General features: G+C 42.7%; 1 protein-coding gene across 1 annotated transcript; it reads left to right on the forward strand.

Annotated features, from left to right (window-relative positions):
- Nucleotides 1-20,918: 20,918 nt before the first annotated feature.
- LOC140470733 (histone H2B type 1-O-like) lies at nucleotides 20,919-21,893 on the forward strand. The gene has a single exon (XM_072566765.1). It carries the CDS (start codon nucleotides 20,974-20,976, stop codon nucleotides 21,352-21,354), a length of 381 nt encoding a protein of 126 aa, XP_072422866.1. The 5' UTR covers nucleotides 20,919-20,973; the 3' UTR covers nucleotides 21,355-21,893.
- The last annotated feature ends 2,770 nt before the right edge of the window (nucleotides 21,894-24,663 follow it).

The following is a 24,663-nucleotide window of genomic DNA, read 5'->3' on the forward strand; positions in this document are numbered from 1 at the left end:
AGAGTGAGATTCTGTCCTTTTATCGGTGTATACTGCATTAGCTTTTAGGATGTTTAAATTTGCGGGTTTGTTTAGATTGAATCACGGCCGGTACAAGTTCGGTTGTTCAGTTTGTCTGGGCTGTTTTAAACCCCGCCTTTCCTCCTGCCTGTTACAGACAGATCAGACAATGATCCCGCCTCCTGTCCCCGCTGACAGCTAACTAGGTTTTAAAGAATTACTATAAAATATTGAATTTTATCTTAGTTGCAGACGGATGCTGTTTTGCGTTTGTTAGTTGGGGGTTAGTTGGAAGACACACGGCAGCAGTGATTAGTACATTGAATAAAATGTAATGTAATTTTCACACAATATATTAGGTCAGGGAATGTTTATTCCGGATGAAATCTCCTCTCCCCTCACTGTCTCCCTTGGTGTTCCCACCAGCTGTAACTATATGGTCACTGCTGACAAAGCAGGCGGGAAAACATGGCGCCATATCATCAACCGTTTTCTTTCACATTTGAAAATCCCGCCGCGATGTAGATCAGAGAAAGCCGTTTTACAGAAAAGAACGCATTCGTACTGAGTCATTAATTTGTTGTTCGATTATAAAAGTTCAATTCACACAATCTTTCTTTAGGGTACTGAGTCCAGAAACTATTCAAAGGATTCGAGATTCTCTTCGAAGGGAAGGTTCAGACTCGATGGGCTGAATGCCCTCATTCAGCCCTGTCAGGATTTCATGAACGTTCTTCGCCGTGAGTGCATTAATAACGAACACCGCCTTTAGATATTATTTTAAGATCGTGATCCTTTATTGCAAAAGTTCCACATTAACTATTCCTGTCCGGCAACTGTTCTGGTTTTGGTTTGATCTCGTTCATTTTGAAAGTTTCTCGCTGACAGCAGAAAACCTCATTTCCATCATTCAATCATCATTATCACCCAACAGAACCAGCGCGGAGTTTTGGAAATTGAAAAATCAGTGTGTAATGTATCTACCCGTGGATCTGTTTCCCGGGGTTGACAATCAGGGCTCACATCCCAACCGGGGCTTGTAGATCCTGGAATAACCAAATGTTAGAGAGTAACTTGAGCAAATAGCAGCAAACAGACAAAAAAAAAGATTCACTGGTGTTTAATATGTTCCCAAGAGGCAGGGAGGAGAGAGGACACGTTCCCTTCTCTTGAAGTCAGCGCCAAATCATCAACAACTTTCTTTCCAATTTGAAAAGCCCGCCGATTTACAAACAACGGAGTATGTTTTACATTGAAAAAGAGGACCATGTTCAGAGGAGAATCCATCAATACTTGTTAATTCGGTTACAAATATATACTTCAGACAAAGTTAAAAATCACACAACACCAGGTTATAGTCCAACAGGTTTAAGTGGAAGCACTAGCTTTCGGAGCGACGCTCCTTCATCAGGTGGATGTCTCTGAAAGCGAGTGCTTCCAATTAAAGCTGTTGGACTATAACCTGGTGTTGTTGTGTGATTTTTAACTTTGTACACCCCAGTCCGACACCGGCATCTCCAAATCATTCTTCAGACAATCTCTCTCGCTCAACCATTTGCCTAACTGCATTTATCTCTTTCTACATTTTCTTTCTCTTTTCTGGACCTGAAGAACTGGCAGAAATACAAAAGAAGCGCCAAGAACTGCAATATGCAATTAATCTCTTCATTTCACATTTCAAAAACACTCCGGTATGTTGATTAAACATTACAGAACGTTCTTCCGGGTGAGCATATTAATCGTCTTTAGACAATATTTTAATGTCGCCCAGCCCTTCGTGCACTAGTTCTGACATCAGCAAAAGCTCCCCATTTGCTATCCCAGTCCTGCAGTTGCTCTGGTTTGATCTCGCTTCATTTTGAAAATCTCTCACCGACAGCAGAAAGCCTCATTTCCTGTAATCTGAGATCGGACAAAACAGCGCCAGAGACCCAGGTTCGAGTCAACCAGGCATAGAACTAAAGACGTGGACCGCCAATCGTGAGATGCACCTGCTCCTCGTACTCAAAGACGGGGGCACGTTTCTTTTTCGTTTGCCTGGGGTAATATTCACCGTTCATATCCCACCGTGAATGGTGGCTCTGGACTGATCAAGTGTTAAAGTGTAACTTCAAGAAATAGAAACAGCTGAAAAATGACTCACGAGTGCTCATATGCCCCACAGCAAGGGGAAACGGGACTGAAGACACAATAATTAAATAATGTGCAACAATAAAAAAAATGCAGGATGACTAGACAAATGCAGAATAAATCTCATTTTCATACAAAAGAAACTTCAACAATGTCTACGTTCAAGTCGAAACCAAATGTCTCAGTGATAACACAGAAACCGAAGCAAGGAAACATCGTACATTGGTTTCCTAACAAGGAAACATTGACAGGACTAGTTGGTTTTTTTTTAAATAAGCTGATCTGTCCATTGCTACATGATAGTTTTATACTGATACTCTGCACGATAGGATGTGATTGCCTTTTTTTATTTCAAAAATATACTTTATTCATAAAATTATTTGGATCTCTACAATGCCATTCTCGTGCACACATTACATTGCTTTACGTACAGACTTCGAAATTTATTTTTCCGATCTGCAAGTCTCTACATTTACTATCCAGCTCTTCTGCTGAAGTGTCAGCGGACCCCAGATGATTGGCTGGGCCCTCTGTTCTACTTAGGCAGGCAGATGTTACACGGTGGTCTTTCCCCACCGCACCTTGGCGGCAGCTGCCCCAAGCTTCAGCGCGTCCCTTAACACGTAGTCCTGGACCTTGGAATGTGCCAGTCTGCAACACTCAGTCAGGGTCAACTCCTTCAGCTGGAAGATCAACAGGTTTCGGACTGTCCAAAGAGTTGATGATCCTCCAGGCACAGTTGATGTTCGTCTCGGTGTGAGTCCCGGTGAACAGGCCTTAGAGCACGGAGCCTCGCATCACGGCGCTGCTCGTGACGAACCTCGACAAACACCACTGCATTCCTCTCCAGACTTCTTCTGCATAGGCACATTCCAGAAGGAGGTGTGTGACAGTCTTGTCCCCTCTGCAGCCGCTTCGAGGGCGGCGTGCTGTGCGTCAGAATGTCAAGGCATGCATAACGGATCTCACAGGCAGAGCCCTTCTCACCACCAGCCAAGCCATGTCTTGGTGCTTGTTCGAAAGTTCTGGTGATGAGGCATTCTGCCAAATGGCTTTGACAGTCTGCTCAGGGAATCGCTCGAAAGGATCCACCCTCTCCTTTTCTCAAAGGGTCTCAAGGACACTATGTGCTGACCACTTCCTGATGGACTTTTGGTCAAAGGTGTTTTTCTTCATAAATTTCTCCACGAAGGAAGGTGATACGGAAGGGTCCAACTACTCGGAGTGTTCCGCAGCAGCAAGGCCAGGCCAATCCTTCGCAACAACAGGTCAGGTAGGATCTCAGTGTGTAGTGACACTTGGTGTTCACGTACCATGGATCCACGCAGAGCTTGATGCAGCCACACACAAAGGCCATCAAGGTGAGGGTGGCATTGGGCATGTTTTATCCCCCATTGCCCAAGCCTTTGTGTGTTGTGTCCCTTTGGACCCGGTCCATCTTTGATCTTCACATGAAGTGGAAGATGGCCTGGGTGACTGCATAGGTTCTGGGGAGAGGCCAGACCTGTGCCACATATAACAATACTGACAGAGGCTCACACCTGATGACCAGGTTTTTCCCAGCAATGGAGATTGAACATTGCTCCCATCTGCCTAGTTTCTGCTTCATTTTCCTGATCCGCTCCTCCCAGTTCTTGGCTCATGCCCCCCGCCGGATCGTCCATCTGCATCAATGATACAGTTGAAGTCTCCGGCCAGAATGACCGGCCTGGATGTAGCCAGCAACAGTGGAAGCTGCTGCAGGGCGGCCAACTGTTCACTCTTACCAACTGGGGCGTACACATTAATCAGTCTCAGGGGAACATTCCTGTACATGACATCAGTGACGAGGAGGCGCCCGCCCACCACCTCCTTAACCTCGGAGATGGTGAAGTTGCCTCCTCACAACAGGATACCCAGGCTGGAGGCGTGGCTATCGTTGCCCCCCCGACCAAACTGACAGCCCATGGGCCCACAAGCTCGACCATCTCCTGTAGCTGCTGAGGTGCAGTATCCCACACTCCTGCAGAAACAGGACATTGGCTTTAACGTTGGCCAGGAAGGCCATCGTAGAAACACATCGCATAGCTGATTTGATGCTACGCCCATTGATGCTAGCAATTTTTAACCCCAGTACACATCCACTGTGGCGAACCCACACCACTCGAGCAAAAGCCTATTGATGAACACTATCTGATCGACCGGTGTATGCTCCTCCATCTTCTTGACAGTCACCCTGACTGTGTTGTGAATGCCCTGGACTGGGGTGTGGGCAGCTGCTGGAGACCATAGCTCTGAGGTCGGTTGGTCCCTGATTTGGCGTTAGGCCAAAGCCAGCATGAAGATCCACAAAGAGCAGGTCAGCACATCCAAACTATCCTCCAACGTCCTGTCACGATCCAGCGATGATCTCCTTGCGCGGGGGGACCTAGAAAGAGGGGGTGTAGAGTCAGTATTGATAGAGGTGAGAAATATTAAGGGTAGAAAGACCCTCTTGGGAGTTATCTACAGGCCCCCAAACAGTAGTCTGGATGTAGGGTGTGAGTTGAATAAGGAGCTGAAATTGACCTGTCGCAAAGATGTTACTACACTTGTTATGGGGGATTTCAACATGCAGGTAAAATGGGAGAATCAGGATGGTATTGGACCTCAAGAAAGAGACTTTGTGGAGTGCCTCCAAGATGGATTCTTAGAACAGCTGGTGCTGGAGCCTACCAGGGAGAAGGCAATTCTGGATCTGGTATTGTGCAACGAACCAGAATTGATCAGGGATCTTGAAGTGAATGAACCATTAGGAGGGAGTGACCATAATACAATAAGCTTCAATCTGCAATTTGAAAGGGAGGGGGTACAATCGGTAGTGACAATATTTCAGTTGAATAAAGGGAACTATGGTGATATGAGGGAGGAGCTAGCCAAAGTTCAATGGTGCAATACCTTAGCAGGGATGACAATGGAGGAACAATGGCAGATATTTCTGGGTATAATGCAGAAGATGCAGGATCAGTTCATTCCAAAAAGGAAGAAAGATCCTATGAGGAGACAGGGGTGGCTGTGGCTGATGAGGGATGTTAAGAAACATATAAAGTCAAAAGAGAAAAAGTATAACATAGCAAAGATGAGTGGGAAAACGGAGGCCTGGGAAGCTTTTAAAGAACAACAGAGGATTACTAAGAAGGAAATGAGCAGAGAAAAAAAGAGGTACAAAGGTAAACTGGCCAAAAATATAAAGGAGGATAGTAAAAAGTTTTTTTTAGGAATGTGAAAGGGAAAAAATGGTTAAGACTAAAATTGGGCCCTTGAAGACAGAAAGAGGGGAATATATTACGGGGAACAAAGAAATGGCAGAAGAGTTGAATTGATACTTCAGATCTGTGTTCACTGGGGAAGACACAAGCAATCTCCCAGAGGTAACAGTGGCTGAAGGACCTGAACTTAAGGGAATTTATATTTGCCAGGAATTGGTGTTGGAGAGACTGTTAGGTCTGAAGGTTGATAAGTCCCCGGGGCCTGATGGTCTACATCCCAGGGTACTGAAGGAGGTGGCTCTAGAAATCGTGGATGCGTTGGTGATTATTTTCCAGAGTTCGATAGATTCAGGGTCAGTTCCTGCAGATTGGAGGGTGGCTAATGTTGTACCACTCTTTAGGAAAGGTGGGAGACAGAAGGCAGGAAATTATAGACCAGTTAGTCTGACCTTAGTGGTGGGAAAGATGCTGGAGTCAATTATAAAGGATGAAATTCCGACACATCTGGATAGCAGTAACAGGATATGTCAGAGTCAGCATGGATTTATGAAGGGGAAATCATGCTTGACTAATCTTCTGGAATTTTTTGAGGGTGTAACTCTGAAGATGGACAAGGGAGATCCAGTGGATGTAGTGTACCTGGACTTTTACAAAGCCTTTGATAAAGTCCCACATAGGAGGTTAGTGAGCAAAATTAGGGTACATGGTATTGGGTGCAAAGTACTGACTTGGATTAAAAATTGGTTGGCTGACAGGAAACAAAGAGTGACTCCATTTCGGAATGGCAGACAGTGACCAGTGGAGTACCGCAGGGATCAGCTTTTTACAATATATATTAATGATACAGAAGATGGTATTAATAGAAACATGAGAACATTTGCTGATAATACAAAGCTGGGTGGCAGAGTGAAATGTGAGGAGGATGTTAGAGATTACAGGGTGTCCTGGACAGGTTAGGTGAGTGGACAGATGCATGGCAGATGCAGTTTAATGTGGATAAATGTATGGTTATCCACTTTGGTGGCAAGAACAGGAAGGCAGATTACTACTTAAATGGAGTCAAGTTAGGTAAAGAGGCAGTACTAAGAGATCTGGGTGTTCTTGTACACCAGTCAATGAAGGCAAGCATGCAGGTGCAGCAGGTAGTGAAGGAAGCTATTAGCTTGCTGGCCTTCATAAAAGGGGGGATCGAGTATAGAAGCAAAGAGGTTCTTCTGCAGCTGTACAGGGCCCTGGTGAGACCGCACCTGGAATATTGTGTGCAGTTCTGGTCTCCAAATTTGAGCAAAGATATTCTGGCTATTGAGGGAGTGCAGCGTAGGTTGACAAGGTCAATTCCTGGATGGTGGGACTATCTTATGTTGAAAGATTGGAGCGACTGGGCTTGTATACCCTTGAGTTTAGAAGACTGATTTGGGATATGATTGAGATATATAAGATTATTAAAGGATTGGACACTCTGGAGGCAGGAAACATGTTTCCGGTGATGGGTGAGTCCCGAACCAGAGGACACAGCTTAAAAATAAGGGGTAGGCCATTGAGGACAGAGATGAGGAGAAACATCTTCACCCAGAGAGTGGTGGGTGTATGGAATGCTCTGCCTCAGAAGGCAGTGGAAGCCCAGTCTCTGGATTCGTTTAAGAAACAGTTGGATAGAGCTCTCAAGGATAGTGGAATCAAGGGTTATGGAGATAAGGCAGGAACAGGATACTGATTGAGGATGATCAGCCATGATCATAATGAATGGTGGTGCAGGCGCAAAGGGCAGAATGGCCTACTCCTGCATCTATTGTCTATTGTCCAGTAGCTCTGATGACTCGCAATTCAACACCTATCCTGGTAAGAACAGACACTTGATCTTAGCCAAATGGCCGAGAAGCGATGTGATTGCCTTTTATTCATCTGAATCACAGAATTGGTACAGCACAGACGCAGGCATTTATTCCATTCTATTCTTTTCCTGTTCTGCATACAATATTTCAGTAATTGTTGGGATTCTGAACTATATACCCGTCTGCTCTCCTCTTCTTTACCCCGCAGACTAAGCAAAAACTCAGTATTCACAAAATACTTAGAGGTTAAAATAAAGACCCCATTTCAACATCCTCATAACTTCTCCAATGGAATAAATCACAGTCACGGAAAATATTAGTGGCTGCCAGGGAATTAAGCCAAATTGGTACGCAAGAGTAGAAACTGATTTGTACAGATTGAGAACTTCACTCTCACAGTCACACAGCAGAAACTGACTATGCTGCTCCCATATATTCACATTGCAGAAGCTGACAGAGAGAGAATGTAGTTACATATACATTCTCATAGCTCAAAACAGGGCAGGACATATTGTTTGGCAACACTCCCCATGGTCCTACCATTAACTGTCTAAGACCACCAGGTGCATATGAACAGCTGCTTGAAAGTGGAGTGGCGGTTAGAAAAGGTTGTAAAAACGGTGCTTGGCATGCTTGTCTCCTTTAGTAAGCACACTGAGTTTAGAAGCTGGGACATTATGTTCAGGCTGCGTAGGACATTGGTTAGGGCACTTTTCGAGGACTGTGTACAATTCGGGTCAAGCTGCTGTGGGAAGGATGTTGTTAATCTTAAGAGAGTGCAAAAAAATTGACAGTGATGTTACCAGGATTAGAGAGTTTGAATTATTGGGAGAGGCTGAATAGGCTGGAGCTTTTTTCCCTGGAGTATCGGAAGCTGAGGGGTGATTTATATAGCTGCTTATAAAATCAGGAGAGGCATCGATAGGATGAAAAGCCAAGGTCTTTTTCCTAGGGTGAGGGAGCATAGATGGCATGGGTTTAAGGTGAGAGGGCAAAGATTTTAAAAATAATGTGAGGAACAACCTTTTCATGCAAAGGGTGATGTGCATATGGAATGAGCTTCCAGAGGATGTGATGAAGGTGGGAACAATTACAACATTTAAAAGGAGCCCGAATGGGAAAATGAACAGGAAGGATTTAAAGGGGTATGTGCCTAATTTAGAATCCAGAGAAGCTATATTCCTGTCAGGGTGAAAGGAAAGGCTGGTAGGTATAGGGAATGCTGGATCACTAAAGAAATTGAGGGTTTGGTTAAGAAATAGAAGAAAGCATATGTCAGGTATAGACAGGATAAATTGAGTGAATCCTTAGAAGAGTATAAAGGAAGTAGGAGTATACTTAAGAGGGAAATCAGGAGGTCAAAAAGGGGACGTGAGATAGCTTTGGCAAATAGAATTAAGGAGAATCCAAAGGGTTATTACAAATACATTTAGGACAAAAGGGTAACTACAGAGAGAACAGGGCACCTCAAAGATCAGCAAGGTGGCCTTAGTGTGGAGGCGCATGTGGGAGATACTGGATGAGTATTTTGCATTAGTATTTACTGTGGAAAAGGTTATGGAAGATATAGACTGTAGGGAAATAGATGGTGACATCTTGCAAAATGTCCATTTTACAGAGGAGGAAGTGCTGGATGTCTTGAAACGTAAAGGTGGGTAAATCCCCAGGGCCTGATCAGGTGTACCCGTGAACTCTGTGGGAATCTAGAGAAGTTATTGCTTGGTCGCTTGCTGAGATATTTGTATCATTGATAGTCACAGGTGAGGTGCCAGAAGACTGGAGGTTGGCAAACATGGTGCCACTGTTTAAAAAGGGTGGAAACGACAAGCCAGGGAACTATAGACCGGTGAGCCTGATGCCGGTGGTGGGCAAGTTGTTGGAGGGAATCCTGAGGGACAGGATGTACATGGAGTTGGAAAGGCAAGGACTGATCAGGGATAGTCAACATGGCTTTGTGCATGGGAAATCATGTCTCACAAACTTGATTGAATTTTTTGAAGAAATAACAAAGAGGATTGATGAGGGCAGAGTGGTAGGTGTGATCTATATGGACTTCAGTAAGGCGTTTGACAAGGTTCCCCATGGGAGACTGATTAGCAAGGTTAGATCTCATAGAATACAGGGAGGACAAGCCATTTGGATACAGAACGGGATCAAAGGTAGAAGACAGAGGGTGGTGGTGGAGGGTTGTTTTTTAGACTGGAGCCCTGTGACCAGTGGAGTGCCACAAGGATCGGTGCTGGGTCCTCTACTTTTTGTCATTTACATAAATAATTCGGATGCGAGCATAATAGGTACAGTTAGTAAGTTTGCAGATGACATCAAAATTGGAGGTATAGTGGACAGCAAAGAGGGTTACCTCAGATTACAACAGGATCTGGACCAGATGGGCCAATGGGCTGAGAAGTGGCAGATGGAGATTAATTCAGATAAATACGAGGTGCTGCATTTTGGGAAAGCAAATCTTAACAGGACTTATACACTTAACGGTGAGGTCCTAGGGAGTGTTGCTGAACAAAGAGACCTTGGAGTGCAGGTTCATAGCTCCTTGAAAGTGGAGTCACAGCTAGATAGAATAGTGAAGAAGGCATTTGGTATGCTTTCTTTTATTGTTCAGAGTATTGAGTACAGGAGTTGGGAGGTCATGTTGTGGCTGTACAGGACATTGGTTAGGCCAGTGTTGGAATATTGCGTGCAATTCTGGTCTCCTTCCTATCTGAAAGATGTTGTGAAACTTGAAAGGGTTCAGAAAACATCTAAAAGGATGTTGCCAGGGTTGGAGGATTTGAGATACAGGGAGAGGCTGAACAGGATGGGCTGTTTTCCCTGGAGTGTCAGAGGCTGAGCGGTGACCTGATAGAGGTTTACAAAATTATGAGTGGCATGGATACGGTAAGTAGGGAAAGTCTTTTCCCTGGGGTTGGGGAGTCCAGAACTAGAGGGCATAGGTTTAGGGCGAGAGGGGAAAGATATAAAAGAGAACTAAGGGGCAACGTTTTCACACAGAGGGTGGTGCGGTTATGTAATAAGCTGTCAGAGGAAGTGTTGGAGGCTGGTACAATTGCAACACGTAAAAGGCATTTGGATGGACTTATGAATAGGAAGGTTTTGGAGGGATATGGGCCGGGTGCTGGCAGGTGGGACTAGATTGGGTTGGGATATCTGGTCGGAATGGACAGGTTGGACTGAAGGGTCTGTTTCTGTGCTATATATCTCTATGACTCCATGCTAGGAAGTGAGATTTGATTAGTTTAGGGTATCTGGTCAGTGTGCACTCGTTGGATCAAAGGCTGTATGTCTCGACAACCTGAAAGTTACAGGTTGATAACTAGACTCTCATATATATACAGCAAAAACTTGACAGGTGACATATGATCAATGCAATTACATAGTCAGAAACCAAAGACTGACAGGTACAAATTAATAACTGCACCCTGAGCAAAAGCTGACGTGTATATACTCATACAGCACAGAAAAGGCCTTCAGGCATCGTGTCTGCACCCACAATAACTACCACTGAAGGTTTGCTAATTCCCTGCACTTGTCCCATATCCGTAAATGGTATGACATTTCAAGTGCTCATCCAAATACTTTTTCAAGGTTAATGTTTCTGGTCTCCACTGCCTTCCCAGGCAGTATCTTCCGGATTTCCATGACTTGCTGAGTGAAAGAGATTTTCCCTCAATATATTTCCCCCTTACCCTACACCATAGTGAGAATCCATATGCTTTACCATATTCTAACACAATCATCACTTGTGAAACAAGGGAAACGGCTTCTCTACATCCACCCTCTCCATACGCCTCATAATTTTTAACACCACAATCATGTGCCACAACCTCAGTCATCTTTGGTCGAGAAAAAAAACAATCCAAGCTCATTTAGTCTTTCCTTTTTTGTTGGAAGTAATATTTGTGCTTTGACCCTGATCCCTGATACTGTGTCTGGGGTTAGCACTGCTGCTGTCCCTGTCGGTTTATTGTGAATGATTTATTCTGGCAACCTGAAGCAGCCCATGCGCGATGCTGCGCCTTCCCCAAAGCTGACAGGGTCCTGGATTAGTGGTGCTGGAAGAGCACAGAAGTTCAGGCAGCATCCAAGGAGCTTCGTCCAGAGGAGCGCATGCGTGAGGCTGTCACTGTCGGTTTATTGTGAATGATGTATTCGTGCAGCCTGAAGCAGCGCATGCGCGGTGCTGCGCCTTCCCCAAAGCTGACTGTTCCTGAGTAGAGGAGCGCATGCGTGAGGTCCACCCCCAGCGCTGCCATTGAGGAGCATTGACTCAGTGAGTGCAAGAGGTTTGTTTGAAACAGACCGCAATGGAGAGATCAGCGCCCAGGGAAGGGAGGGAACAGCAGGCTCCTTCCAGCAGCACATCGGGATGGGAGCCTGGGACACAGAGGGAGCTCCGAGACCGGGATTGATTCGGGGTGAGTTCAGGGAGAACCGGGGGCTGTTTGTAAGAGGCCGAGCGGAGCAGGAACTGGTCCCGGAACTTGGAGTGAGCGGGCTGGGGGGAAGAGAGAGGCCTTTCTCGGGCTGTGTGTGGGCCTGCTGAGGGAGACAGAGCGGGAAGAAGCTGCTGTGGGACATTCTTGGGGTTTTTAATCCATTAAACACTGATGGGAATTCATTGGTTGGCTTCTGTTTCACGCTGTTGATATGGGACAGGTTGATGATGACACTCACATTCATATGACGGAAACTAACAGAGGTTCAGCTCCATAACTAACATCACATATAGATGTAGGAGAAGCTGACAGCTAGAGACTGATAATTATACTCCCGTTCACATTGCAGAAACTGAGATGGGTAACTGCACCCACATATTCACGTAGAAACTGACAGGTACAGATTTATAACCACAGTCACACATTCATATTGCAATAACTGACAGGGATAGATTGACCCTACCTATGAGATGTTCTTAAAAAAGTAAGAAAACAATATCATTTACTCAAATTACCAATACAGCTTCCTACAACATCAAGGGATACACTTGATCAGGTCTGAGAGTTTGATACATGTTTATATATTTTTTAATATCTCTAATACCACTTTTGGCATGTGGACTGATATCAAATATTTTTCAAGATATCAATATATATTTCCCCAAGTTTCCTAGCCTCTGTTCCTATGTCTCCTGGCATAGAACAGTAACTGTACTCCCATATCATAATTACAAAAAATCGCAGATTTACATTGATAAATGCATTCATACATTATCAAATCAGAAACTGATGGGGAGAGATTAATAACTAATCAATTTATATTTAATAATTCATCTAACTGAAACTTTCAGGTATAGTCTTTTAGTTAGAATTAGAATCCATACAGGTTTAAAGCAGGACGTTCAGCCTGGCAAGTCCACACCGACCCTCTGAAGATTATCTCAACCAGAGTCTTTCCCTTATCATTCTACATCTACCCCTGACTAATGCACCTAACCCACACATCCCTAAACACTATGGGCAATTTAGCATGGACAATTCTGTTCTTTGGACTGTGGGAGGAAACTGGGGCACCCAGAGGAAACCCACACAGGCACGGGGAGAATGTGCAAACTCCATGCAGACAGTTGCCCGAGGCTGGAATCGAATCTAGGTCCCTGGCGCTGTGAGGCAACAGAGCCAACCACTGTGCCGTATAATGTGCCGCATTATACAAGAATATTCATACTGCAGAAACAGACTCGTACAAATTGATTACAACACTTGTATGTTCACAGAATAGAAACTGACAGTTACAGATTGATAACTACATTTTCATATTCACTTTGCAGAAAATGGCAGGGATGATTTAATGAGTATATTTGCATTTTTACAAGCAGAAACATTGAGGGATATATTCATGCATTCACATATCTGAAACTGACAGGTACAGATCAAAAATTTAACTCGCTTATTGACATAGCAGAAACTGAGACCCACAGATTAATACTTACACTCATAGATTTAAATAGCAGAAACTGACCGGCACAGATGGATAACTACACTCTCTTGGAGGAAACTGACAAGAACTTTCCCATAGCATAACCGAACAGGTAAAAATGTATTACTACACTTCCAAGTTGACAGAGGGATAAACACACTCTGATGTACAGTTTGATAATGATACTCAAATATAACAGATCAGAATCTCACAGGTACATATTAGGAACTACACTCTCTCATTCACCTCGCAGAAATTGACAGATGCAGACTGATAACTACACCAACACATTCACAGCACAAACTGACAGGAACAGGTGGACAACTACCCTCATTCATTTGTGAAGCAGAAACTAACAGGTACAGATAATAACCACCATTTACATATTCACAGGACAGAAAGTTACAGTCATAAATTGATAACTGGACTGACACATTAACATTACAGAAACTGACATACATTTTGATAAAGGCATTCAAACGTTACCAAACAAAAACTTACAGCTACATGTTCATGTCAACACTCTCATAGACAGTGCACAGAAACTCACAGGGGTAGGTTAGGAAATAATCACATAGTGGAAACTGACATGTCCATATTAAATAGGAGAATGTAGAACCGCAAATGCTGGAGACCAGAGTTGAAAAATGTGATGCTGGAAAACACAGCAGGTCAGGCAGCATCCGAGGAGCAGGAGAATTGACGTTTCAGGCATAAGCCCTTCTTCAGGCATGAGGCTGGTGTGCCAAGTGGGCTGAGATAAAGGGGAGGGGGGTGGGTATTTGGGAGAGGGGTGCTGGGAATACGATAGGTGGAAGGAGGTGAGGGTGAGGGTGATAGGCCGGGGAGGGGGTCGAGGCGGAGAGGTCAGGAAGGAGATTACAGTTCAAGAGGGTTGTGCTGAATCTGGGGGTTGGGACTGAGATAAGATGGGGGGAGGGGAAATGAGGAAGCTGGAGAAATCCATATTCATCCCGTGTGCTTGGAGGGTTCCTAGGTGGAAGATGAGGTGCTCTTCCTCCAGGTGTCGTGTGGTCAGGATCTGGCGATGGAGGAGGCCAAGGCCCTGCATGTCCTTGACGGAGTGGGAGGGGGAGTTAAAGTGTTCAACCACGGGGCGGTTGAGTTGGTTGGTGCGGGTGTCCCAGAGGTGTTCCCTGAAACGTTCCGCAAGTAGGCGACCTGTCTCCCCAATGTAGAGGAGACCACATTGGGTGCAACGGATACAGTAAATATTATATGTCCATATTAATGACTATATTTGGATGTTAACAAAGCAAAGACAGATTGATAATTGCACCATATTCACAGAGCAGAATCTGACAGGTATATTTCCATATGTACATGTCTGAAACTGACAGATTTACAAATTGATAACCTCATTCACATATTCACAACACAGATACTGACAAGGACTGATTGATACATGCACTCACATATTCAAAAAACAGAAACTGACTGGTACAGATTGATAACTAAACTCACATGTTGAAATAACAGAAACTGAAAGGTACAGACTGATAGCAACACTCATTCTTATAAACTATTACAGCCAGATGTTGGTTGAGATCTACACTCTCATTCACACAGCAAAAACTGGCAGGTATAATTTAATTACTGCCTCAGATATATGGAGGAGACACTGATAGGGACAGATTGGAAATTATACGCTTCTAGTCACATAACAGAAAATCACAGGAACAATTTGATAACAGCACTTCCACTTTCACTTAACATAAACTCTCAGATGCAGTTTGATAAGTACACTCAATTTCACACAGAATCTGACAGGTAGAGATTGAAAATTGCTCTCTCATATTGACAGATAGGCATAGATTCAAACCTGTGCTCACATATTCACATTGATGAAACTGACTACTAAACTTCTGTATATGCAGAGAAAATTTTCTGACAAGTATAATTTGATAAAGACAGTCATATTCATAGGGCAGAATGTATTGGTCATAGCACTGTCTCACCGAGCAGAAACTGTCAGGGAAACATTGATAAATACACCCACATATTCACATTGCAGAGACTGACAGGAAGCATTGCTTCCGAATTTCTCATTCACACAGTGTAATTGGTTGAGGATAGACTGACAATTTCACACACATTATTCAGCCAGAAAAACTGACAGGTATGGATTGGTTACTACATTTACAGATTCTGACAGGGACAGATTAAACTAAGCTCTCAGAAAAACTCAAAGCAGAATTTCATAGGTACACAATGATAAATGCATTTACACATTCACAAAGCCAAAAACTGACAGTTACTGATTGATAATTAAACATCCTGATTCAGAGAACAGAAACTAATGAGGAAAGATTGATCAATTTACTTTCACATTGCAAACACTGACAGCAATAGATTGATAAATACACCCACAGAGACAGCAGAAACTGTTCGGTACAAATTGATAACTGCACGCCTGTATGCATATAGCAGAAAGTGACATGGACAGATGGGTAACTACAGTCACACATTCTCATTGCAGCATCTGATAGCAACACATTGATTGACAATCTCTTGTTCACATGACAGAATTGACAGAGACTAAAAATGACAGTCACATTCACATAGCAAAATCTGACAGGTACAGATTGATAACAGCACTTCCACATGCACACGAACTGAAACTAGCAGGTATATGTTGATAACTACATTTATCTATTAACAAACCAGAAACTGACAGGTACAGGTTATTACTGACACTCTCAGATTAACAGAGCAGAAACTGATAGGGATAGGCTGTTCAATAAACTCACACATTCACATTGTAGAGACTGACAAATATGTATTTATAACTGTATTTTGACATTTACAAGTAGAGATGGATAACTCCATTCAAATATTCATACAGGAAAAATTGACTGGTCCAAATTGATAGTTATATTGACATATCCATGAATCAGAGACTGGCAGGAACAAATTGAAAAATAAATTCAGATTGTAGAAATAGGCAGTGCTCTCAGCTGCAAGGTTATGGGCTGTTAACAGGAAGATGGGATTAAATGGCCATCTGGTGTCTTTGGGTTGGAATGGACAAGATAGGCCAAATGGCCCCTTTATGTGCAATGTCATTTCAATGGATCTATAGTTCTATATCAATCTGTCACTGTGAGTCACTGCTATTTGAATACATAATTAATTTAAGCAAGGCTTAGAAGGACAGAATGTGAGAGTGTGGTTGTTATTCACAAAGTAGGAATTGACATGAATAGTTCAATAACTAAACTCATATTCACAGACCCACTTGCATTTGATAGTCCCATTCATGGAGCTGTACAGTTATTGGTTAGTTTCTGGACCTCACTGAATTGGTATTGAATTAACAAAAAGAAAAATCACCAGACATGGAGGAAGAGTAGAATCAGACATGTTGTTCTGTTTGAATTCCTGTCATTAAAAACAATATCCTCATGATTATTAACAGAATGTTGCGTTGATCAGTTAAAGATTGTCAAACTTGGCTGATGGTGATTTGCAGGGGATTTCACTTCTGTCTTCCTCCAGGCAAATACTTGAAGGATCAAGACAATGTAAGATTCCTTCGCCATGAAGCCAAATGTGACCAGCTGCTTCTACCAAACAGCAGGTATGTTCGTACACTCAGAGTGAAGAACATCCTTTCCACTGTCAGAGTGAATTGAGTCAGCTACACATTGAGCTCAGTTTGAGAGAGATGTTCAAACAATTGAGAAAATTATCAGTTTGTTTCTTTCTCACAGTTCCCAATGCACATGTGTCCAGTTTGAACAAATGTCACCATTCACAGCTCATTGATATTTGCACAATTTGAAACTGGAATGTCTGAATTCTTGTCCAAAATATGCACGCACGAACTGAAACAGATCTGCCTACAATCACCCTCATAACAGGTATCACATAACGAATCACACCCTCACAGAGAATATTAGTGGCTGCCAGAGACATACGTCCCTTTACCCAATAGAAACTGACAAGCATGCATTAATACCTTTGTTCACTCGTTCACTCTGCAGAAACAAGCAAAAACACATTGATGACGACACACGTATTAACAGGGCAGTTACTTACACACACACACACACACACACACACAATCTTTTGCAGGCACTGTCATGGATAGATTCATAACACTCAGATGTTCGCATGGCAAAGTGACACACACACTCTCTTATTTTCATTGCACATACCAACAGGAATGGGTTGACAACTACATTTTCATTTAAGATATCAGAAAGTATCACGTACAGATGAATAACTGCTCAAATGTTCACCTATCAGATAGTGGCATTACAGATCAATAACCAAACTCAACTGCTGTCAGGCAGAAACTGAGGGTGACACTCTCATTCCCAGAGATAAAAGACAAACTGACAGGTACGTTAGGATAGCTATAATTACATTCAGATGTCGGAAATTGACACGGACAGATAGGTAAGCACACTCGCACTTTTGCACAACAGTAACTGTCCTAGAAAGATTAATAAGTGCACTCCCATATTCATAATGCAGAAACTGACAGGAATAAGTTGATACCACTTCCATTTCACAGAACATGAACTGACAGGTACAGTTTGATAACTAATCTCACATTCACACAGCAGAAACAGAGAGGGTAAATTTATAACAATAGTCATGCACTTGAATTGCAATAACTGACAGGGACCATGAATGACAACATTTACATGTTCATGTGACAAGAATGGACAGGTACAGGTCGATTAATGAATTTGCATATCCACAATGCAGGAAATGAGAGATTGAGACTGTGGCTTTAACAGGTTTTTGTCTTTTTGTTCTTGAAGAGCAAATTTAAGGCAGAGACACCGAGCCACGAGAGCAAACAGTTTAAGGCCTATTGGGCATCTTTACAGACAGCTGAAGACTCATCAACAGAAATACTTCATGTTTGAGAAGGACACCTTGAGTTTATTATTTTTGGAGAAATTTAAGAACAAAAATTACAGACTGTTTAGATGAAGTTTACTATCGCAGCCATTCAATTTGCAAACTATATACATGGCAGGGTGAGAGAACCTAATTGACAAGGTGTTGTTGCGACTTTGTGTACGTATTGTTTACTAACAATGTAAGGCTAAGGAGTTTTTAAAAATTAGGCCATTTCTGTATATTGATTGGTTCTTTTTAAGAAGGGTGGAAGGTTTGATGATATTGTGGCTTGAAGATATTTATTTTGTTCTTTCTTTCTTGTTGAAGAGAGGTTTTATGGCAGAAGTGTCAAGAAGTCTGCACTAGAGTAAACAGTTTGAGGCTCCTTTTAAAGTTGGAACAACAGAAGCAGCCTGAATGGGTGTGGTCAAGCTCTCACAGATGACATTTTTAGTTTTGGCTTTCAGCAAAACTGTCGGCATCTCGAAGAGAGGAAAGCTAGTTTTTTTCCTCTCAGTTACAGTCAGAAGCTGCAGATTCTCTTTCTGTTACTGGAGTCGGATGTGAGACTATATATTTTATTGAATTTGTCTTTTGCCAAGGATGTTTATGGGATATTACTGTATTGGAACAGTTAATTAGGAAGTGATACTGTATCCATTATTCTGTTAAGTATTCCAATAGAGTTAAATTATTCCAATTTCTTCTTTATTGCGTTGTATGTTAACTACTGTGCACAGGACAAAATGCACCTTTGAAAGCCGCACAATCATTCTAACTGATAACTGCCCTCATATTCACATAACAGAAATAGGCTGGTACAGATAGATAATTACACTGCCATATGTACACCAGAGAAACATTCAGGAACAGATTAAGCTAAATTTAGATATTTATAAAGCAGAAGCTGACAGATACAGATTGATAACTAAACTCCATATTCACAAACCAGAAAATGTCAGGTAAAGATTGATGACCATGTTTACAACACAGAAACTGACAAGGTGAGACTGATAAAAGCATTCACACAGACATGTAGCAGAGATTGATAGGGATAGACTATTCATTACACAGACATAGTCACTGAGCAGAAACTGACAGGCACAGATTGATAAGGCTAGTCAAACATTCACGTAACAGAAATGAACATAAAGACATGGATAGCAAAACCCCCATTTACATAGCAGAAACTGTCAGGGACCAATTAGTAAATACACTGTCACATTCACAGAGCAAACACTGACAGGGACAGATTGATAACTATAATTACACATTCTCACAGCAGAGACCTTAAGGGTAGACTGATAATTACACAAACATCATGACTGTGGAAGAACAGACAGGTACAGATTGATGACTAGACCACCATATTCACACATCACAACCTGTGTGGAAAAGTTTAACTAAACTGAGCTACTCACAAAAAACAGAAGCTGACAGGTAATGTTGATAACCACATTGACATATTCCCAACAGAGAAATGGACAAGGTAATTCTGATAAAAGCACTCCCACATCCACATAGCTGAGACTAATATTGGGAGACTGAAAATTACACAGACAAATTCATTGAGCAGAAAGAAACGGGTACAGATTGATAAAGCCAGTCAAACGGTCTCATAGCAAAGACTGATAGGCACTGCAATAGTAAATACCCTTACACTTTCTCACATCAGAGACATTCTGGGATTGTGATAGTTACACTAACGTAATCACTGTGGAAGAACGGACAGGTACAGACTGATGACTACACTCACATTCAGTTGGCAGAAACTGACAGGGACAGATTGTGAAAGAGTAATAATCATGCACCTCCCGTTTTACTTCAGTTTTTCACAGCCAATAACGAGAGGTAAACTAACCCTTAACCAAACTGAAATTCTGAACAATACTATTTCACAGCGTAAGCAGGGTATCACAGTGATAAAACAAATAACACAAGATTGTCACAATTAACATTTGCACAGATATCATGTTCAAAATAATCCTTAAATAACAGTGACCAGTTCAGAGTGAGTACAAATGATTTGTGATCAAATAAAGTTCAGAGAAAATCCACATAGAAAAAACTTCTGCTAGAAACTGAAATGCACCAAATAATATCTATTCTAATGTAGTGCAAAGTAAGATTTCAGGAACTGAAATATTGGCAGGAGGCTGCTGACACTGATTGAGCCAAACAGTCAGGGAGTAAAATTCATGTTGTCAGCAGAAAGCAAAAGGCACCGAAACGTCGATTTTACTGCTCCTCAGATGCTGCCTGAACTGCTGTGCTTTTCTAGACACAGGTCACACTACGTCAGTTCCCTTTAGTCATTGAGGTAATCAGAGTAGAACTGACAATGATAAACACGCTGGTAGCTATCCTGAGTAATGTGTGAATACTTTGGCTGATACTCATTGGAGATTTGAAGAAGAATAGGGGAAAAGATAACTGAAGGGAGTTTCCAGAGTAGATGATGATATAATGTCCTTCATCTTCAGAGAGTGTAGAGCAAGAAACAAAAGCAAAAGAGAACATTCCTTAACTCCCATTTTCCTCCAACGCGATGCATTTGTCAAGTAGTTCCATCATTTCCAGGAGTAAAACACAGTCCCTGTCAGATTGCAGTGCATTTTCTCACTTGACAACAAATGTGATGCCATTTTAAAATGGAAGAGAAAAGAAAACCATTACCAAAAGATGCAGAATACATTACAATTAGAATCTCACATTTTAGAGTGAGCTCGGAATTTGATCCTTTCACAAAATTTCGGTTTGTGTTTCCGATGGTATTGCAGATCCAGACAGATCAACATTGAGTCCCACACTAACCAATCAGAGCAAAGTTACCATGGCTACAACGTAGCCAATCAGGAGCCAACCTCCCCCCCCTCCCCATTTCTAAATTCCCGTTGCTGACGCCGTCAGTCTATAAAAAGGGAGCTCCGAGCCCGCTTTCCCTTATTCTGTGTCTGAAAGTGAGTGGCGCTATGGCTGATGAGAAGAAAGCTCAGCAAGCCTCCAAGAAGGGCGCGAAGAAAATCATCAAGAAGGCGCCAGCGAAGGGCGGCAAGAGGAGGAAAAGGACGAGGAAAGAAAGTTACTCCATCTACATCTACAAAGTGATGAAGCAGGTTCACCCCGACACCGGCATCTCCTCCAAGGCCATGAGCATCATGAACTCGTTCGTCAACGATATTTTCGAGCGCATCGCGGGGGAGGCTTCCCGCCTGGCCCATTACAACAAGCGCAGCACCATCAGCTCCCGGGAGATCCAGACCGCCGTGCGGCTGCTGCTGCCCGGGGAGCTGGCCAAGCACGCCGTGTCGGAGGGTACAAAGGCGGTGACCAAGTACACCAGCTCCAAGTGAAGGACCGCACTGAAACACACACACATCCACAACCCAAAGGCTCTTATAAGAGCCACCCACAACTTCCCTGAGACAGCTGGACCAGTTCTTTACGATTTGATTGTTTTGTTTTATAATTCTTGACGTAGTGTTTTTAATTTTAGTGCGATATGCAATTGATTTTACAAGTTTTTTTGCGAATTAATGAGGGGTGGGTTGGAGAAATTGGATTAAGCGCCAGTGAGCCATTTTTCATCTTGTATATTCACCCGTGGCAGACAAAAAAGTGAGCACGTCTTTCAGTCCCACCTCCCATTGTCGGAGAGAGCCTTTCAAAGTGAACCGAGAGAACACCAACACTGCTACCGGACTGAAATGTGGAGCTTTTGCTGAATCTGATCGAGAGCGACAATTGATGGACGACTGTAAAAGATCGTCTAAAAACCGTGTTCTCCATCGATCCTGAGCCGGAAGAACGTTGTGCCGCTTTCTCAGCATGTTGGGTGTGCTAAAGAAATGTGAAGTGAAAAGACCGGTTACAGACTGCAGTGTTTGGCCCGTTTTTTTTAGATTAGATTAGATTAGATTTTTTAACACACATAATTAGGACAATGGGAAATATCAGAGGAAAAACAGAATTTCATAAAGAAAGCACACAAGATACAATGAATAACAGAATTTAAACTGACTCAAAGATAAATCCAACCTGAAGGAGTCTAGCAATTAACTTTGGAAAGTGAATGAGGCGCATGCATAGAAAGATGGCAAGAATGTGTGATTGTAGTGTCTGTTCAATGCTATGAGGTCATGGGAAGTTGAGGCCTGTTAAAGGAATGCCTGTCATTGATTCAGTGTCTTATACGATTGGGTTTACGAAGTATGAGGGAGGATCAAAGTGATCAGGTTGTATGCGATTGTTATCAGCAAATTTATAAAAATACTGCTTTATGTTATAAATTCAGAGTATGTCATGATCTCCCGTTCAGGGCTGGTCTCTGGGGAGGATCTTTTGTCCCTGCTTTTACTGAGTTTTGCATGAATAAACCTCCAACTGCCTGAGTTCTGCCTGCCTGCTGAGTTTGCATTCTGTTTTGGGGGAAAAGGCTCCGACGACAACAATTACCTCCTTGATCTTTAAGGTGCCCTACTCTCTTTCTCTCCCTCATTGTTAACTTGCTTTGAATGATCTTGTAGAATCTCATTGAATTATGCTTAACCTTATCTGCCAAGACTACCTTTCGATTAGATTACCCACATTGTGGAAACAGGCCCTTTGGCCCAACAAGTCCACGCCAACCTGCTGAAGTGCAAGCCAGCCGGACCCATTCCCCCATGTTTACCCCTTGACCTAACACTACGGGCAATTTTGCATGGCCAATTCACCTCACCTGCACATTTTTGGAGTGTGGGAGGAAACCCACACAGACACAGGGAGAATGTGCAAACTCCACACAGAGTCGCCTGAGGTAGAAATTGAACCCAAGTCTCTGGCGCTGTGAGGGAGCAGTGCTTGCCACCATGCCACGCCCTCTTTGGTATCCCCCTCTTTGATTTCCTAATCTCCCTCTCAAGAATGCCCTTACTATTTGCATAATGTTCAAGAGATGCTTTTCACCCCAGTTGTCTAAGCCTAATATACGATTTATTTGTACTTGCAAATAAAACATTGACTTTGCTGCTCCTTTGATGCTGTGCTTTTCCAATTTCATTTTTATCAACTCTGACTGTCCTTACTAAAAACCTTACATTTATTCATATGAGTTTGCTTTTGCCCATTGACTTCTCCTCAACACAGTCACAATGCATTTTCTTTCACACTCACCATCCGACCTAGTTTTATGTCATCTGTCAATCTGGAAATATTACATTTAATGTCCTCTTCTAAATCATTGTGACTATATTGTGAAGAGTAGGATTCTAATCATATTTCTTGCATTGACTCCTAGTCACTGCCTGCCATTGAAAAAATGATCCATTTATTCCCTCTATGTGTTTTCTTTCAGCCAACCAGTTTTTTAAATCCATCTCAACACCATGTTTTTTGTTTTGTTTTATGTGAGATTTTGTCAAAAGAAACATCCGAATGATGCCATCTGCTTATCATCTCTACTCCAGCAGATTTGCCAAGCTGAGAACATAGAACATTATGATACAGGAACAGGCATTTCGAATCCATGCTGACATTGTTTGGTCCCGATCTTTTTTTTCCGCAGATACTCTGCAAGTATTTTTTTTCCCGCAGGCTGAGTGGCCTATAATTCCCAGATTATCTCTAACTTGCTTTTCAAATAGATTAGTTACATTAGCTAATTCACAATCTGTGGAAAATATTACAATGTCAATGGAATTTTGGAACATGACCATTCTCTATTTCAGTGACCACTATGTTAAGTACTCTGGGATATGGATGACCAAGCCCTGCTGTTTCCCAGCTTCAATCTTATCCATTGTCCCAACACAATTTTTCAAACAATACTGATTTGTTTCAGTTTTTCCCTCTCACTGAACTCTGTGTTCCCCAACATTCCTGGTGCATCATTTGTGTTGACCTTTGTAATCAGAGAACAACAGTTAGATATTTGGATGGGAAGCCATTTTTGCTCCCCTAATATGGACTGCCTCTTTTTGATCTTTGTGTTAACCAAGCCATGTTTTCTTCCATTTTCCCTTTACACATTTATCAATACTTTACCAGTTAGTTTCTTTTTCAAAACATCTGCAAGCTTACTCCAGTCCTCATTCTCTCTTTCTTGATCAATGCCCTTTATCTCATTACTTGCTGAATTCTAAATTATGGCAAAAGTGAGGACTGCAGATGGTGGAGATCAGAGTCAAGATTAGAGTGGTGCTGGAAAAGCACAGCAGGTCAGGCAGCATCTGGAGAGCAGGAAAACCGATGTTTCAGGCAAACGCCTTTCATCAGGAATGAGGCTGGGAGACTCCAGGGTGGAGAGATAAATGGGAGCATGGTGGGGCTGGGGAGAAGGTTGCTAAGAGTGTAATAGGTGGATGGAGGTGGGGATGAAGGTGATAGGTCAGAGAGGAGTGTGGAGCGGATAGATGTGAAGGAAGATTGGCAGGTAGGACAGGTCATGACGATGCTGCTGAGCTGGCAGGTTGGAACTGGTGTAAGGTGGGGGGAGGGGAAATGTGGAAACTGGTGAAGTCCACGAAGTTGATTCTAAGCTTACTGGGAATCCTCTTGTAAGGATGCTACCTTGAAGAAGTTCTCCTCTCTTTACAAAGATCTCAATGAGTTTCTCTCTCACTGCAACCCTCAGGTCATCTCCTCTGCCCTGAATTCTAAATTGTTCCCAGGCTTTATGTTTT

This window comes from Chiloscyllium punctatum, chromosome 52 (assembly GCF_047496795.1).
Source record: "Chiloscyllium punctatum isolate Juve2018m chromosome 52, sChiPun1.3, whole genome shotgun sequence".
Taxonomy (NCBI): Eukaryota; Metazoa; Chordata; class Chondrichthyes; order Orectolobiformes; family Hemiscylliidae; genus Chiloscyllium; species Chiloscyllium punctatum.